This window comes from Podarcis filfolensis (assembly GCF_964270895.1).
Source record: "Podarcis filfolensis genome assembly, chromosome: 16".
Lineage (NCBI taxonomy): Eukaryota > Metazoa > Chordata > Lepidosauria > Squamata > Lacertidae > Podarcis > Podarcis filfolensis.
In genome coordinates, this window is record NC_139620.1 from 34,292,533 (window position 1) to 34,311,995 (window position 19,463).

Here is a 19,463-nt window from a genome sequence, read left to right on the forward strand (position 1 = left end):
AGAGGGAGGAAGGAACTGGATATTGGGCACTCAGGGATGGAGGAGACAGATCCTCCCCAGGGCCGGATTTAGGTTTGATGAGGCCCTCAGCTACTGAAGGTAATGGGGTTCCTTATATGTCCAGCTGTCCTTTGTCAACAACAAATTGTCACTGGTTTTTGTGTTGAATATATGCTATACAGTAATTTATGGACCTAATAGGTATCTAAAGGACGTGGGTGGTGCTGTGGGTTAAACCACAGAGCCTAGGGCTTGCCAATCAGAAGGCTGGCGGTTTGAATCCATGTGACGGGGTGAGCTCCTATTGCTCGGTCCCTGCTCCTGCCAACCTAGCAGTTCAAAAGCACGTCAAGTGCAAGTAGATAAATAGGTACCACTCCGGCGGGAAGGTAAACAGCGTTTCTCTGCGCTGCTCTGGTTCACCAGAAGCAGCTTAGTCATGCTCACCACATGACCCAGAAGCTGTACGCCGGCTCCCTCGGCCAATAAAGCGAGATGAGCGCCGCAACCCCAGAGTCGGCCACAACTGGACCTAATGGTCAGGGGTCCGTTTACCTTTACCTTAATAGGTATCTAAAGCCATTTGCACATAACAAAATATGTATTTTATCAAAGTAATTGTTGAACTGAAATACAATTAAGAAGAAATACATTAATAGTGAAATACAATTAAGAGGAAGTATATTTTTTGGAGGGCCCCCAAGAGAGTGGAGCCCTAAGCTTTAGCTTGTTTAGCTTATACGTAAATCTGGCCCTGATCCTCCCCTTTAATGTGAGGAAAGAGCTCTGTCTCCAGAACCCTCCTGCAGAGGGCATGGACTCATCACAGGGAGAGCAGGACTTCAACCAGCTAGAGGGAGGGGCTGAACAGGAGAAGCTGGTAGTGGAGCAGCAGGAGAACGTAAGAACATAAGAAGAGCCTGCTGGATCAGGCAATGGTCCATCTAGTCAAGTATCCTGTTTGCACAATGGCCAACCAGATGCCTATGGGAAGCCAGCAAGCTGGATTTGAGCACAAGAGGACTTTTCCCTGCTATGGTTTCCAACAACTGGCATTTGGAAGCAGTCCTTCCAACTGTGGAGGCAGAGGACAGCCATCATGAGTAACAGCAGCGACAGTCGTGTCGCTGAGAACCAGGTGCACCAATCCAAGAACCAGCATGTGTGTTTGGGCACAGAAGACTCATAGAGCAAGAAAGTCCCATACGTGAGCTCACACCACCTCATCTTTAAAAGTTTGGTCGTGGGGGGTATATCTGTTAGAATTTATGCTCCATGATTGTAGTCATGGGATTGTTGTCTTTCACATGACGGTATATGTTTTGACTCCACAGAGTGGGAAGTGACCGAAACAGGATGTTTGTTTTACTATGTTCCGTGAAGTAGGACTATTGTCCTTTGTTCTTTTCTCTTTGTTGTCTGATGCTAGAGAGAGGGGGAGCCATGTTGCAGTGCTCCGTGTGTGTTTATATGTAAATAAAGTAGATTAGCCAAAATGCTGAGTTGCTGAGGTCTGTCACGAAAAGCTGCGAAGACTCTGAGGATCCCTAAGTGTGCCGGTGTCGGATGGCATCGGTTGCTGTGATGTTCGGGCAGAAGAAAGCTTTTGAAGCTCCCAAACGATTGACCAGGAGGGAGGGAACATGCCAGTCGGGTCCTACTCTCTGCCAGGGTCCTACTCGAGTGTAGGCTGAACTCCTGACAGTATCAACTGTTGCAACATCATCTTGCTTTGCTTTCAGTTATGAACCTCTTCTCTTGCTTGTGTACCTTAGAATCTTGCCTTCTGAACCTGACGCCCACTGATGAAATTGTACTGCTTTTGGCGTGAAAAAAGATCTCACCCTTGCTTGCAAGTAGGAGTTGCTGTCATGTTTAGGGATGGGAGCCTGACAAATAAACAGCAAACCAATGGATCGGCCCCAGTGCCTTTAACAGAGTCCCCTTTTTGACACCCGAAATGCTCACTAGCAAATGTTCAGCACAGCCATAATGATTACTTTCTAGGACAGCTATATTATGTTAACTGACCCTTGTGAAGGAAGAGGGTAAACTTGCTGATGGCCAGGAGTTGCAATTTGTCCAGAAAACCTGATCAATAAACGTGGCCCTGAACCGCGGTTATTAAAAGGTGATCGCTGGCCTTGCTGCTGTAGATAACAATATTCTGTATCTTTGATCCAGCTTCCCAGAAAGAAAAGAAAAATCTAATCTCTCTTGCTTCTGCTCTCAGCACTGCCACCCAGGAAAAGCAATATCACCCTCATCTCCTTTAATAACACTCTAGAGTCAATGGCTCCCAATCCAAGCCGCTAAAAATAGCTTCCAAAATAGAAAGTACAACGAAGTCTCCCTGGAGATAATATGATCGGCACAGTTACCGCATAAAAATGTCACCAGCCAGTTACTCCCTCTTGAGAGCTACCAAAAGGGGGCAGGGGAAGGGAGCGTGTTGTGCATAAAAACTATTGGGTTTTAAAATCCCATCCTACTGTTCTAGTAGGGGTGATTTGCTCTAATGAATGGCAACCGATAACCCTAAAAGAGGGAGAATGAAACTGCATGTTTTTGGGGAAGGATAATCATGTTGCAGTGCATGTTGGGAGAAAAGGTTTGCTTTCACAAGGCTGCATAGGTCCCAGGGCTGAATAGAATAGAATAGGTCTGTGAAGTTCATCTTGTCCAACCCCCTGAAACACAGGAATATTCTAGCTCAATGCGGTGCTCAAACACATGACCCTGTGATTAAGATCCATGTGTTTATGCTGGAGAACATGAGAAGTAGATTTTACATGTTTGCTAACTTTACTTATATAGGTCTATGTTCCCAGGGTCTCTAACATGGGGGGACGGGGACATTATTTTATCCCAAGGGCCACATTTCCTTCTGGGCCATATTCTGGGGTCCACATGCCAGTGGTGGGCAGCGCTAGAGGCAAAAGTGAGTAGAACAAGAGATGCACATTTTACCTTTATTTTCCACACACATCCTTCTCCGTTCTCCATCCAGGGAAGCAAGAAGCTTCGCCAGAGTTCAACGATACATTCCAGTCAGGCAAAGGCATCTCAGGAGGATGCAAATGCAAGGCCCTGTGAGTCTTCTGTGCCCAAGCACACATGGTGGTGCTTGGGCTGGTGCAGAAGACTCAAGGTGAGACTCAGGGGAGAGTGCAGCCTGGAGAGAGGCCCGGGGGCCATATGAGAGGCCCCTGACCCCAGTGCTTTTTTTCTGGGGGTACTCAAGGGTACACAGCACCAGTACCTTCCACCCTCCATGTTAAAAGTGTGGTGCTCACTGTAACAACTTAATGCTGAGTACCAACAGCTTTCCCCCCTAAATAAAAGCACTGTCTAAACCTGAAGTTCCCTAAAGTTTCCAAATTGGAGTCAATTTGATTACCCCCCCCCCTTTCTTTTTTCCTTTCTCCTCCTGTGATGAGGCTGCATTTTTAATTTTTTAATGGTTTAATGTTGTATTTTAATCTTGTTTTTAAGTTGTATTCATTCAACTTGTTTTTACTATTGGTTGTTAGCCGCCCTGATCCCGGTCTTGGCTGGGGAGGGCGGGGTATAAATAAAAATTTATTATTATTCCAGACAAGAAAGCTGTATTGCACTCCCATCCCTATTACAGTAATGGAAAAAAATACTTTCATGGTCTACACCTTTTAAAATATGCCCAAAAGATGGCAGGGCAGACTTCCAGCCGATTTTGACTGGCAAATAATTGCACAGGGCCTGAGTGACAGGCAAGCAAACAAACAGGTTGAAGAGGAGTAGTAGGTCCAGGGGGGCTCTTGTTAGACACACACACACACACACACACACACACACACACACTGGGGTGTAGGTCCTCAGCAGATGCCCATGCATGCCAATCCATGTTGCCAACCTTCCGGTGGCCCCAGCCCAAGGGCCAACAGTTGCTGTAGCTTCGTGGTAGGTCAACTACTTTGAATGCAGAAGGTAGCAGTTTCAATCCCTGCCATCGCCAGCTAGGGCTGGGGAAAATTCTCTCCCTAAAACCCATGGAGAGCCACTGCCAGTCAGTGTAAACAATACTGAGCTAGGTAGACTAATGGTCTGGGTCACAGAGTAATAAAGGTAAAGGGACCCCTGACCATTAGGTCCGCTTTATTGGCTGAGGGAGCCGGCATACAGCTTCCGGGTCATATGGCCAGAATGACTAAGCCGCTTCTGGCGAACCAGAGTAGCACACAGAAACGCCGTTTGCCTACCCGCTGGAGCGGTACCTATTTATCCACTTGCACTTTGACGTGCTTTCAAACTGCTAGATTGGCGGGAGCAGGGACCGAGCAACGGCAGCTCACCCCATCACGGGGATTTGAACCGCTGACCTTCTGATCGGCAAGTCCTAAGCTCTGTGGTTTAACCCACAGCGCCACATAGAATCATGGAAATATAGAGTTGGAAGGGATCTCTGAGGATCATCTAATCTGACTCCCTATAAGGCAGTTTCCTGTGTTGTACTCCCCTCCCTTTCTCTGAGACAGAACTACATGTTAAGTATCAGAAAGCTGTCCCCTGGCTGCAGGTGGGGAGGGGGCACAATTTTGGCCCATCGCTACCCAAAGGATAAATGTTGCTGTTTCCTCTGTCTCATCAAGAAACTTTCTGTCTTTGGAAGGAGGTTCTCTCTTTGTCCTTCTTCGAAGTGGAAACATCAAATATCTGTGCAATCTGCTCTGCGCTTTGAGGGACGAAGTGGGTTTAAATTGGGGAGGGGAAATAATAAACAAATGTGCAAGAAAATATCAATGCCGAAACATTCATTCCGCAGAAACATTTCAGACAAGTCTGTTTAGGTGGTATATAGCCTTAACCTGCTTGCTTTACCCAGAGCGTATTTGAGATGTCCCCAGGATTTAACTTGATTATTTATCAGCTTAAAACTGCACTGGAGAAGAAAATTAAATAGAGAGCTCCCTGGCAAGATAATAAAACTTATGCAGATGAAATGCCAGGCAGTCATCTGGATAACAAGAAGAACTAATTCCATGAATGTAAAATGGTCTGCAGATCACCCTGCTCAGTTCTCGTCTTCTTGGTTTTAATGGAATATTAGAAGATAAACTGGCAAAATTCCGGTGGTGTTTGGTAGGCTGCGGTGGCCAAACAACTGGATTTCATTACTCTGAAATAAACAGATTGACTCACTAAGAACCAATCATTTGAGACACCGGAAAGGGAAGAAATCAAATTCACTTGTGGCTATAATGCTGGGTTTTCTTTGATAAATCCGCCTACAGACAATGTAACTGTTAGGTTTCTGTTTGTGCCACTGTGCAGTTTTTGGAGTCACAAGACTCTGTTTACATTCCAGACTGTTGGAAGTCTCACAGGAGATGGATGTTGATGTTACTGGTTTCCTATTTCTTTGTCCCAGTTGGTTCTCTGACTTCACAGAGAGAAGATGTATATTCTTTTCTGTCTGCATAGTTAGAAATAAAACATAGCAATGTAGCTCATATCTCTCGTCCTTCTGCCGCTGTTTGTATACTCTGTGGAATGGGATCGTGCCTGGAGCCTCACCAAAGACTTAGGTCATTAATCACCGTCCAAGGAGATTCCAAAGACTTGACCGGTGGGAGAGTAGCTCGGTCATACGGAGTTCCGACAGTAACACCCGGCACAAAGGTGCTAATGCATTTCAGCACCTGCTTGGGCATCTTGTGGTTGCTGGCAAGCTGTGAGATTTGGACGATCTTATGGCACAGCAATTTGAGATAAGCACATTAAGGCCTCATAGACACAAACAAGCATTATTAACCAGGGCTGAAACAGAACCACTCGTGAAGTTTGCGTTCTGGAAACATAGCCTTGTTGATTCTTCAGCGCTTCGCTTGCTGCAGAATATTTCTTTTCTTATATCTCATTAGGAGGAACTTTTACATAATACCTGCACACATTTTTAAGAACCTGATGGTTTAGTGTGGCAGTACAGGCAATTAGAAACTCCCTGCCTATTGGTATCAGGCAGGAGCCTTCGCTGTACTCTGCTTGGTGCCTGCTGAAGACATTATTTTTAAAGATTTTTTTTCATTAAGTTTTCAAAAGTTTTACATATATACTTCAATACATAGATTTGTCTTTTTTCGACTTCCCATCCCATTTTCCATGGTGTCTTAGTTTCTTCCCCATTGCTGCACAATGCCTTATTTTTCTTACAACATCACTTCAATACTGTATTCTCTCATTCCTTTTGTTGATCATATCTCGAATCCTGCTCGCAAGTTCATCAAGCTATAGTATTTTCCTAAATAGTCCAAAAAGGGCTTCCAATCTTCCACCAAACAATCATCATTCGAGTCTCTTATTTTGGCTGTTCACTTTGCCATTTCTGCATAGTCTATCACCTTACTTATCCATTCTTCTTTGGTAGAAACTTCTTCTTCCTTCCATTTTTGTGCAATAAAGAATCTTAGCCATTGTTGCTACATACATAAATAACTTAAACACCTTTTGGGGAACTTCTGTCCCTGGAGACATTTTTATTACAAGCCTACCCAAAATGTTTAGGAAGTTAAGTTGTTTCAGTCCATTCTATTCTATTGTGGTTTTAACTTTCTCTCTGTTTTAAATTATGGCTATATACTGATAATTTCATAGTCTTTTTCTTTTTTGTAAATTGCTTTGAGGTATTCCCCACAATCAAGGGATATATAGTGGTACCTTGGTTCTCAAACTTAATCCGTTCTGGAAGTCCGTTCCAAAACCAAAGTGTTCCAAAACCAAGAGGCACTTTCCCAGAGAAAGTAATGCAAAATGAATTAATCTGTTCCACACTTCTCCAGATACAAGATATCTGAAGAAGTGTGCACGCACACGAAAGCTTATACCGAGAACAAACTTAGTTGGTCTCTAAGGTGCTACTGGACAATTTTTTTATTTCTTTATATATTTTGACTGCATCAGACCAACACGGCTACCTACCTGAATGTAAATAGTGTGTTTGTGTATAATGGTATATGCTGGTATAGACCTAGCAAATACAACTCTGCTAAATGGCTGCTTCCTGTGGTGAGCTTAAGTGCTTCAATGAGGTTCTGCAGTGTATACACAAAAAAACACTGACAGGAATCACCCCTTGATGCGCTTAAAAAGGTAAAGGTAAAGGTACCCCTGCCCGTACGGGCCAGTCGTGTCTGACTCTAGGGTTGCGTGCTCATCTCACTCTAGAGGCCATGAGCCGGGGCCGTCCGAAGACACTTCCGGGTCACGTGGCCAGCGTGACGAAGCTGCAGCTGGCGAGCCTGCACCAGCGCAGCACACGGAAACGCCGTTTACCTTCCCGCTATAAAGTGGTCCCTATTTATCTACTTGCACTTAGGAGTGCTTTCGAACTGCTAGGTGGGCAGGAGCAGGGACCGAGCAACGGGAGCTCACCCCGTTGCGGGGATTCGAACCGCCGACCAGACGATCGGCAAGTCCTAGGCACTGAGGTTTTACCCACAGTGCCACCCGCGTGCTTACCTGGGCTTTAATTCAAGCATGGGAAGCCAGGATGGCTGGTTATTGAGTGCCTATGATCAACACACTTGCCTGTTTTGTTTTAAGGGAAGTTTTTCCATAGGCATACAGTGGTACCTCGGATTACAAACACTTCGGGTTACAGACTCCGCTAACCCAGAAATAGTACCTCGGGTTAAGAACTTTGCTTCAAGATGAAAACAGAAATCGTGCTCCGGCGGCACGGCAGCAGCAGGAGGCCCCATTAGCTAAAGTGGTACCTCAGGTTCAGAACAGTTTCAGGTTAAGAACAGACCTCCAGAATGAATTAAGTTCATAACCAGAGGTACCAGTGTGTGTGTGTGTGTGTGTGTGTGTGTGTGTGTGTAAAATAACAATGAAAAGCTGCTAGTTGTGTAGTAGGTAGTCTTCCTGGCTTCCCACACTTGTGCTAATGCCCAGCCATGGACATTGCAGAGTTTTCAAGAACTGCTTCCCCCTGTGAAGGCTGAAGAAGGTGGATGACCAGGGAGCCCATTTGCAGAAAGGACACCCACAAATCCCCTCACCCTCCTTGAATGAAAGGCAAGTGAAAAACCAGCAAGAACAAAACAAAACAAAATCCCACCCATGACTCCCTGAATTTTTTCCCCTTTGATAATATTTGAATACAGTTTATTTTCTCATTATTTGATGGAGAATATTAAGGGAGGAGAGAATGAAGCTGTCAGAGCCGCCCGAGGTCCCAGCTCACAAAGGACCAACGCTGCTTCGTTGTTAAGTACAAAAGTCTTTATTGAAGTTCAGTTTCACTTCCAGAGCCACAGCGCGCAGCTCTACGTCTCAACTGTCAGACCGCTGATGCTCCGTCTGAGTCTCCTCCCCCCAGACACCAATTTAAGACTCTCATCTTACTCCACCTCTTCCTCTGTTCCTTCCGCCTCTGGTTCCGCCTGGCCGTTGGGGTCTCGCCCTTTCTAGACTCTTCTGACGCTGAGTCCCCTGAGCCTTCCCCCTCCCTCCGGCGGGCTTTAGGAGCTGGTTCCCCATCCGGGTCTCCTGCTGTCCCCCGCGCCTGTACATTTGAACTTGGCGCGCGCGCCCAGCCGGTAACTTTTCTCCTGACCGTTTCACTGCTGCTGCTGTCACTGCTTCCCCCTCTGGGGGGGCTAGCTGCAACTGACCTCCCCTCCGTTGGAGGCGTGGTCAGCCCTGACTCACTTTCTCTCCCCGCTGGAGGAGACGCTGGCCCTGACACATGTGACTCTTCCCCCCCACTACGCTCTGGTGGGGAAACTGGTCCCGATCCCCCACTGCTGCTTTGGGGTTCCCCTCTGGCTCCTTGTTTCTGGTGCGTCCCCCCTGGGACCCCCCTTGCCCTGACCATCGGCGCCCCCTTCTGGGAATCTTCTGATTCGCTGGAGAAGCTCATGGAATCTCTCGGGCCACTGTCATACTCCCCTACGCTGCCCTCGGATTCTTCCCCTTCGCTCTCCATTTCCTCTCTCCCCAGTGCTCCTGCTCCTGAGCCCCTGACAGAAGCTTTCTTTCTTTTCTTTCTTTTTGACACAACACAAATAAAAACTAAAATATGCTTAAGTTCTTTTTCTCTCTTTCTTGGGCATGCACTTGGAAAAGGTATCTCTTGCTTCTAGAAAACAGTATAGTCCAAAAGGATATTCACTTCCAGTTTTCTGGGGAGGAATTCATCTTGCCAAATTGATTTTTTTTTCATAGCCTCTAGGAAAGGAGGCCAGGAACTTCCTCTAGCATAACAGCAAAGAAGCAATTGCCAAGTGGCAAAATCTATCTTTCCAAGAGTTCAGAGCCCAGACTCCCACCAGTTCCTCCAAGCTGAAATCCCAAAGGAAAGCAAGCAAATAAATAAACCAAAATGGCCTGGAAGGCAGCAGAGAGGTTAAGTGAAAAAGTCCAGCAGAAACCATTTTTCATATGACAAACCATCTTATTAAGCAGGAGGAGGAGGAAGAGAAAGAGGAAGAGGAAGAAGAAGAAGAGTAGTAGTTTGAATTTGATATCCCGCTTTATCACTACCCTAAGGAGTCTCAAAGCGGCTAACATTCTCCTTTCCCTTCCTCCCCCACAACAAACACTCTGTGAGGTGAGTGGGGCTGAGAGACTTCAGAGAAGTGTGACTAGCCCAAAGTCACCCAGCAGCTGCATGTGGAGCTGCATGGAAGTGAATCCGGTTCACCAGATTACGAGTCCACCACATAGATTACGAGTCCACCACTACACCACATAGAATTGTAGAGTTGGAAGGGACTCCAAGGGTCATCTAGTCCAACCCCCTGCAATGCAGGAATCTGAGCTAAAGCATCCAAGACATTTGACCATCCAACCTCCCCTTAAAAACCTCCTTCTGAGGTCTACCACCTTGTGAGGAAGTCCCTTCCACTGTCCAACAGCTCTTACTGTCAGAAAGTTCTTTCTGGTGTTGATTCAGAATCTCTCATCTTATACAGTGGTGCCTCAGGTTAAGTACTTAATTCATTCCGGAGGTCCGTACTTAACCTGAAACTGTTCTTAACCTGAAGCACCACTTTACCAAATGGGGCCTCCTGCTGCTGCCGCGCCGCCGGAGCACGATTTCTGTTCTCATCCTGAAGCAAAGTTCTTAACCTGAAGCACTATTTCTGGGTTAGCGGAGTCTGTAACCTGAAGCGTATGTAACCTGAAGCGTATGTAACCTGAGGTACCACTGTAACTTGAAACATTGGCTCAGCTACCATCCAGGGCAGGAGAAAACAAGCTTGCTCCATTTCCCACGTGTCACATGAAAGATGGAGCAAGCTTGTTTTCTCCTGCTCAGGAGAGTAGAACCCAAACCAATGGTGAACCGCAATGGTTTTTTTAATATGATGTGCCACTTATCTTCTGTTCTGAATCACTTAGGCAACAGGGCAATTTCCTGACAAATCTCCGAAGAATTCTTTAAGGGGAAGGCACTTTATTTTCCCCTCTCCACCCCCTTCCTGAAAACAGGAAGCTTCCATAAGCAAACGCTCACAGTTCTTTGCACTTGGCAGAATGAACGCAAGCGGGAGATTTTGGATGAGCGGGAACATTTGGTGCACTGCCTCTCTGATTACTGCCGAATTTGTTTTACTAAACTAATTTCTCCTACGCCATCCAAGCAGATGCTGAGGTTTAAGCCAACAAATCCCTTGCTTGCAATAACACCCCTCCTCCCACCCCTTTGATCCTGCATCTATTCTCCGATGCCTGCTAAGGGCAGATGCACAGTAGGGTCAAGCTGGATGTTTTCCAGTAAACATTTCCAGAGCTCTTGGGAGAGGATAAAGAGTTTCTTGACCCCACCAAAGCTTACTATTCTCATGCCTGCTCACTGATGATCACAGGCAGCAGCTTCAATTTTATTTTTAATGGTCTTCTTTTTTACAGTGACATGGCGATGCAGCCAAATAAAATGGCTGCATCGAGATGTCACTGAGGGCATGCAAGGCTAAAAGTGCTTCAGAGTAAAGGCAAGGTCTATCCAAGAAGCATTGCCCTCAATCTAAATTCCCTCAGCGATATCATACCAGATCCAATTAGCTATAGTGGAGAGCAGGTTTGTGAGAGCAGAGCATAAACAACAGAGGTAGATTTTGGGGATAGTCTGCTTCTTTTCCTGCTCATGGCACCCATATTTCTGAGATTTGGAAGCTATCCCAAATGTTTTTTATTTATTTACTTCATTTAAAAAACCTTATATACTGCTTGATTGCAGAAAAGACCTCAAAGCGGTTTACAAAAAAACAACAACAACAATAAAATGATCACTAAAAATTATAACCATGCTTTAAGACATACAGTAAGCTAAGACTGCAGTAACATAGACTAGAACAAGTTAAAACTCCTACAAACTTTCTAAACATCTAGGTAAGGGTAAAGGTAAAGGGACCCCTGACCATTAGGTCCAGTCGTGGTCGACTCTGGGGTTGCGGCGCTCATCTCGCTTTATTGGCCGAGGGAGCCGGCGTACAGCTTCCAGGTCATGTGGCCAGCATGACTAAGCCACTTCTTGCAAACCAGAGCAGCACACGGAAACACCCTTTACCTTCCCGCCGGAGCGGTACCTATTTATCTACTTGCACTTTGACATGCTTTCGAACTGCTAGGTTGGCAGGAGCATGGACCGAGCAACGGGAGCTCACCCTGTCGCAGGGATTCGAACCGCTGACCTTCTGACTGGCAAGTCCTAGGCTCTGTGGATTAACCCACAGCACCACCTGCATCCCGGTAAGCTGTTCTAAATGTGAATGCCTTCAGCAGGTGCCAAAAGTAATACAGTGAAAGCACCTGCCTGATATCAATAGGCAGGGAGTTCCAAAGTGTTTGTGCTGCCACATTAAACAATTCTTTTGTTTACAGTCCTTACAGATGCAGTGCAGATAAAGGGGCCAATTCTGGCAATCAAGGCAGTCAAAAGTGGGCAAATGCAAGGCAATACACTATTGTTGGTGAACTGGTCCCAAGTTGTTAAAGGCTGTATTTACTAATCGTAGCACCTTGAACTCAGCCCAGTAGTAAATCAGCAGGTCATCTTACACACCTCTGAGCACAGTTGATCTTTGGGGTTTTCCCCATGTTATTTGTTTGCTCAAAGGAGTCAGCCCAGGGGCAGCAAAACTTTTACAATCCCAGGTCTTCATTCTCTTATGGGGAACCTACAGGGGAGCCACATGCCAATGTGAGTGAGACCAGAGGCAAAAGTGGGAGGGGCAATGAATGTGCCTCTTGCCTTTCTACAGCAGGTTACATTCAAGTCTGAAGTTTTTTCTACACACACACACCTCCATCCATCAACTGGCTTGCCAATAGTACATATGAAAAGGATCTAGGGGTCTTATTAGACTACAAGCTTAACATGAGTCAACAGCATGATGCAGCAGCAAAAGACAAAAAATGCTAAGAGAGAGTAAGGTTTCCTTCCTTCTCTCTCTCTCTCTCTCTCTCTCTCTCTCTCTCTCTCTGTGTGTGTGTGTGTGTGTGTGTGTGGCAAGCAACAGAGGCAGCCATTCTTCCTCCACTTAGAGCTCTACCTGAGGCTGCCTTTGTTATGTTTTTCTACCCAATAACACAACTTTGATGGCAGAAAGTGAGGAGGAATTAAAGAACCTCTTAATGAAGGTGAAAGAGGAGAGTGCAAAATATGGTCTGAAGCTCAACATAAAAAACCCGAAGATCATGGCCACTGGTCCCATCACCTCCTGGCAAATAGAAGGGGAAGAAATTGAGGCAGTGAGAGATTTTACTTTCTTGGGCTCCATGATCACTGCAGATGGTGACAGCAGTCACGAAATTAAAAGATGCCTGCTTCTTGGGAGAAAAGCAATGACAAACCTAGACAGCATCTTAAAAAGCAGAGACATCACCTTGCTGACAAAGGTCCATATAATTAAAGCTATGGTTTTCCCAGTAGTGATATATGGAAGTGAGAGCTGGACCATAAAGAAGGCTGATTGCCAAAGAATTGATGCTTTTGAATTATGGTGCTGGAGGAGACTCTTGAGAGTCCCATGGACTGCAAGAAAATCAAACCTATCCATTCTGAAGGAAATCAGCCCCGAGTGCTCACTGGAAGGACAGATCGTGAGGCTGAGGCTCCAATACTTTGGCCACCTCATGAGAAGAGAAGACTCCCTGGAAAAGACCCTGATGTTGGGAAAGATGGAGGGCACAAGGAGAAGGGGACGACAGAGGACGAGATGGTTGGACAGTGTTCTCGAAGCTACGAACATGAGTTTGACCAAACTGCGGGAAGCAGTGAAAGACAGGAGTGCCTGGTGTGCTCTGGTCCATGGGGTCACGAAGAGTCGGACACAACTAAACGACTAAACAACATCATTTACCTGCATGACTGCAACCTCAGATTAAGTAAGTAAAGCATTTTTAAACTTACTTCAGAGTGTGTTCTGTTTCATTGCATGAGGGTAGAAAGGGAGCCAGCTGCCTCAAGCAGCTGGAACATAATGAATGAAGGTTTAATAACCTATTCCTATGCTTCATTAATAATGATGGGATTTAAACACTCCTACTGAGGCTCTCTGTGTGCAAGCCCTGTGGTTTTAAAACAGGCACTAGCTTGTTTCGTTTCTTTGCTAGTTAATCCACCTGAGGGTGGCATGGAGAGGGTGGCCTTGTAGCCTGGGGTAGGAGCATGACCAAGGGAGTGTTCTAAGAGCAAATCAGAAGGTCTGGGGAGCCACATTCAATTCCCCGCCCCCTGGCCCAAGTTTCCCCACCCTTGGTTTAGCTCCAAAAGGGCTTCTGGTGAAATTTACAATTATCAGTAATGAGACGGTCTCTGCCCTCTGGATTTACAATCCAAAGGACATGACACAAAAGGAAAAGGATGGGAAAGAAAAATGGGAAATGCAAGCACCAGTTCATGAAGCTACAATCTTCTCAGGTTGCTGTTTTTAATGATCAAAACATATCTGCATATGTATTGAGAGGATGTGTTTAGCAATGCGTGTTTTGAGAGCTAATACATTTAGAATTTCATATTCTGAGAAGAAATGGTTCTATTAACAGGAATTTAAAAGCAGGTTTCCATGTGTGTGGTTTTTTTTTAAGAAAACAAAATGTGGTGGTTAATGCAGAAATGGAAGAGAACAGGGGGCAGATCCAACATTCTCTATCCACTAATGCAAGATCCCTTGTGCCAGCAGATGACAGATTTTAAATTGCACACAGCATAATAATCCAACACAACAACTGTGTTACTGGTTGCTTGTTGTGCAACAGCTAGTTCATGTTGTGCAATCCATCACACTAGACTCTTTGGCAATGTACTTGTTGCACTGGCAGAACACTGTTGTGCAAGGGAAAACACAAGTATAGCAGTAAGTGACTAAGTTAGTGCTACATTGGATGCAACCCAGGACTATCGGAGAATACGTGTAAAACTGAAGTGGACCTGAAACAGAGTGATTTGCCCATCCCTATTCCTAATGTAATGCTTCAATTTTAAGAAGAGAGAGATAAGAAACACAGGAAATTCAGAACTCCACAATATGGAGAGAATTTCCTTGACGAGAATTGCAAAAGGATCTGCAGCTGGCATTTGAATTTTCTCTTTGACAACAAGCTGATGCGCCTTCTGAACATAGCATGCTTAACAATCTGTACATGATAGGTGGGTGCAGAAATATAGAGCGTTCACTCAGAGAGAGAGAGAGAGAGGTGTGGGTGGGTGTTATAATGTTTTGCCTTATAAAATAGCACATTACTCACGGCTATGGGATCCAGTGGTCTAAAGTGGCCCAAATAGAAACAAGGAAGATAAGACTTTGGAATTAGAAATAAAGGCATCAGAAGGAGAGGTGGAAAAGAACAGGCAGCAAGGATGACCAGAAAACATAAACAACAATTAATAAACATACAAATGGATGTCACTCACCTGTCGCTTCCCCAGACCACAGCCTAGCTATTAATTATTCCAATCACAATGATGATATAGCTACATAATTGCTGTAATTGGTTCTTGATTCAGCTCCTAAATGTATGTGTGTGTGCTTAAGAGATAATGCATGTTTTAAAATATTTTCTAAACGATCCACAATTACACTGATAATTTGCCTTTGATCATTCATGTTTTTGTTCCTAGTGTGTTACTCCCACTTCTTTTCTTTTCCAGATTGGGAAGCTTTGACAAGCATAATTCTTACCTCCCCAGAACAATGCCAGTGAGGCAGCCTTTGTCTTGCGGAGGGGAAGGAATGGATGCAAATGAGGTTCAGTGTCAAAGGGGGGGGGGTGGCTTTTAAAAATAATAATAATGATGGGGAGAAGAAGGGATGTCAGAGAATTCTAACAGAAACGGGAGCAGAAATTGCTGGTGTCTGCTTATTCATCCATTCTTTGGGACACAAATGAATCAAGTGAATTAGTATCCTCTACAATTGTTTTTGCTGTTAGTCCGCAAATAATACCTGTATGTTTCTGCTCCAAGCTGCAGTACAGTTTTGCTCAGTTTGCTCTAAGATTACATCCACAAGCTCCTTTAATACCCTTGGATGCAGATCACCAGGTCCTGGAAATTTGAATTCATTTTGAGAAGTGTTCACTGAGAGCCAGTGTGGTGTAGTGGTTAAGAGCAGTAGACTCGTAATCTGGGGAACCGGGTTCGTGTCTCCGCTCCTCCACATGCAGCCGCTGGGTGACCTCGGGCTAGTCACACTTCTTTGAAGTCTCTCAGCCCCACTCACCTCACAGAGTGTTTGTTGTGGGAGAGGAAGGGAAAGCAGAATGTTAGCTGCTTTGAGACTCCTTCGGGTAGTGATAAAGTGGGATATCAAATCCAAACTCCTCTTCTTCTTCTTCTATCTTGGGCTGCAGCTCCCTCCTTGCATCACTTACAGTGGTACCTTGTTTTAGAACTGGGATCCGTTCCGGAGTCCCAACCGCTAGCCAAAAAGGATGCAGGGCAAAGCGCTGTGTCTGCGCACGCGCATGGAGTGGTTTGAGCTTCTGCACATGCGCAAGCGGCAAACCCGGAACTAACCCGTTCTGATACTTCCGGGCTTGCCGTGGATGTTCGCCGGAATGGACGCTAGACGAGGCGGACGTTCATGGAGATATTACTGTATTCTGTTATCACTAGTTTGGGTGCTGCTGTTCTTTTGGGTGAAGACAGAGGCAAAGTAGGTGTTGAGAAGTTCCACCTTCTTTCTGTCACCCAATAGCATTTGTGCACATTTTGAATGCCAACTCTTTAGGAAGACCTCTTTTCACCCACTTTAGTTTAAAGGAAGGAGAAAAATATAAACACAAAGAGCCCTGCTGAGCCAGGCCAAAGGTCCCACCCCCACCCTGTTCTCAACAGCGATCAAAGCAGATGTCTATAGGAAGCCTGCCAAAAAAAATAAAAAAAATTGCTTACCCCATCCAATTCCGTAGTAGTATAAATGCTTGCTTTCTTCAGATCCAAACACTTTGATCACCATACTGTAGAGATGAAATCCTTCCACTAGCATCCATGCAAAAGCACTCAAGAAGAAGAAATGGAGGAGAACGGCGAGGATTTTGCAGGGCACCTGCAAAGTGGAAGCAAGCATATAAATATCAAAATGCACAGAAATGTCAAAACTGTTGGTGCAAAAAACCAAAAACAAAACTATATAGGAAGGAGAATTCCTGAATGCCAAGATCCAAATCTGAGGCAAGTATTCTTTGGTGAAAGCACCCCAGCAGAGATTTAAGGTTACAAGATATGCAATGAAGTAAAACATGAAAATACAAGCTGTTAGACCTTTAAAATATGCCCATCTGAATGAGATTCAAAATTTCCTTCTTCCCCCAGCAGAGGAAAAGAACACACACGTGGTAAGTTAAAAAATGAATTACTTACAAACTCTTCGAAAGTCGGGTACATGTGCTTCAGAAAAGTTGCAGAGGCAGTAAAACTTAGTTACAAAGTAGTAGCAAAGTTCCTAGGTTATTGGTATAGGAACTCAAGAGTGGCTGGTGAGAGCCATATGGTTGAGCTGAAGCAATCAGCTCAAACCTTTTCACAAAAGCTTCTCAAAAAGACTGGGATAGGAATAATAGGCTGGATTACCTATTTCCTCCCAAGATAAGGGAAGTGACACAGCTAAGCCTGACAGGACAGCTTACTTTATGGTGTTAACCCTTTCATCCATTAATTGGACTTAAGCATGTTGGTTTTATTGGGAATAGTGATCCCACAAAACCATTCAATGCATCATTTCCAATAGTATTTATTACAATACACATACCAAATGCCCGAACTGTGTCACATACATTTTCTCAGCAATTCCTCCAGCTCCCATTTTTTCATCCTCATATTATAGATGCAAAGACTGAAGCTCATACTATCTGGCTTAAGGACTCTATCCTGTCCAGAAAGTTTATGACTGCTGAGGTTAAAGATCAACTTCTTGGAGGCTGCAAAGGTGACAAGGGTGGATATGAAGCTGCCTTATACCATCAGATAATTGGTCTATCTAGCTCGGGACTGCCTACACTGGCTGGCAGCAGCTCTCCAGGCTTTCAGAGAGAAGTCTGCCCCAGCCCTACTTTCTGCATGCAAAGCAGATGTTGTGCCACTGAGCTATGATAATATAATAATAATAAATTTTATTTATATCCCGCCCTCCCCAGCCGAAGCCGGGCTCAGGGCAGCTAACAACAATAAAATAATATGGATGAATCTGTCAATTTTTGTTTCCCTCAGATTCTCATTTCCCTCCATTTTAAATTCAGTTCTCGACATTTCCACAGCAATTTGTGAATATCTCCTAAGAGAAATGTATTTTAAAATGTATTTTTAACTAAAATACACGTTTTTGGAAGCAATTTCCCCTGGTGTACGCATTTTTGTATACAGTACTGTTTGAATGGAGGACTGCACTGCAAAATTCAGAGAAGTGTGGATTTTGAGGATTAGATGTATTTTGGTTCACACACTGGTTCAAGTTGAATGAATTAGGTAGTTTGCCATTAAAATTAAAACAAAAATAAAATTTATCCCCTCTCCCTAAATGCTGTGTATATGTTCCCCGCTTGTAGGTGCTCTGTGGAAGGTCTTACGAAACTGGGAAAAGGTTGCTCACTGAACTGGGGAGCATCCCAGCATTGCCTAAGGACCACAGTGGTGCATCTTGTTCTTCCCACTCTCTAATGCATCCTTTCAACTTAGCACAGGAAGCTAGGCAAATGTCCCGATGTTGCCTGAGCAACTAAACAGCTCTTTCTCTCTTACAACAGATTCCAGTTTTCTAGGCAACACTGGAATTTTTGTTCTCACTTCCCATAATGCCCCAGAAGTGCCAGAACCTAGGTAAGCAACCCTGAGTTGCCTGGGAAAGTGGGCAATACTTTCTCCTTTGCAAACTCTCGTTCCCTGGAAGAGGGCGAGCATTGCCTTGTTACCTAGACAACACTGGAATGGTTCCTCTCTTTCTGCAAGACTGGGACCTAGGCAAGGATCCCAAAGTTGCCTAAGCAACTGAGTGGCTATCTCCTTTGGCTGCAACATACTGCCAGAGTCCTTTCCACAATGAGACAGAAATCTTCAGAGTAGTGGATCGTTGTGGATGCAGATAAAAATAAGCATTTGAAGCATTCAACAGAATTTCATGAAGTGTTTATTTGAGGTGGTGGACAGATCCTAATTTGAACTGTATTAGTTATCCCAGACTGGACAAATGGGTACGCATACACACCAGTCCAAAATGGATATATTGATGGACGAAAAAGAAAGTGTTCATTCAGAAACATCCTAAGAGCCTTTCTCTACATTTGTTTCATTTCAATATTTTTGTCCCACTTTCCTGGCAATTGTATCTCAAAGTGTCTCACATCAATAAAAGGGAGAGCATGAGTGAGTGAGCAAATGAGCGAATGAGAAAGAGAGGTCCTGCCATCACATTTATAAATGAAAAAGAAACGATACACAAAGGAAAGAGAGAAGAGGAAGAGGAGAAGGAAGATCTGTTCTTCAAGGTCAGAAGAAAGAAGTGAACTTTAAGCATTTATACCCAGCTTCAGGAACGATTCATCTGCTGTTGCTGGTGTTCTTGCTTGAATAGTAGCTGGTGACTCTTGTTCCTTGGGCTGCTGGATGGTGCTAAACTTGCCTACTTCTGCAGTCCCAGGGCCTCTGGTACTTGGAACTGTGTATTTCTTTCATGCAGGGAGGCAGCAGGAACCCCCCATATACACAGATGTGCTCCCTCTCCGGTATGATGGTTGAGGTCAGTTTGGTCTCCAAGATGCCATAAGGCTCTTCCTGAAAAGTTGCTACAGTGCGGGAGATTCCAGCTGCTTTGAAAAAGGTGACGGTGTGGCCACTCCTAAAGATACGCTCCTTCATTGGAGGTTCTTAAACAGAGACATCACCTTGCCGACAAAGGTCCGTATAGTTAAAGCTATGGTCTTCCCAGTAGTGATGTATGGAAGTGAGAGCTTGACCCTAAAGAAGGCTGATTGCTGAAGAA

At 44.8% G+C, this 19,463-nt stretch overlaps 1 protein-coding gene across 2 annotated transcripts in view; it reads right to left on the reverse strand.

The window, feature by feature from the left end:
- ADGRD1 (adhesion G protein-coupled receptor D1) overlaps positions 1–19,463 on the reverse strand; it is a 284,026-nt gene that overhangs the window by 72,345 nt on the left and 192,218 nt on the right. For both annotated transcript variants that reach the window (XM_083589948.1, XM_083589949.1), the window contains one exon: positions 16,385–16,538. In XM_083589948.1, the coding sequence (XP_083446074.1) occupies positions 16,385–16,538 (154 nt within the window). The remainder of the gene's footprint in view (positions 1–16,384; positions 16,539–19,463) is intronic.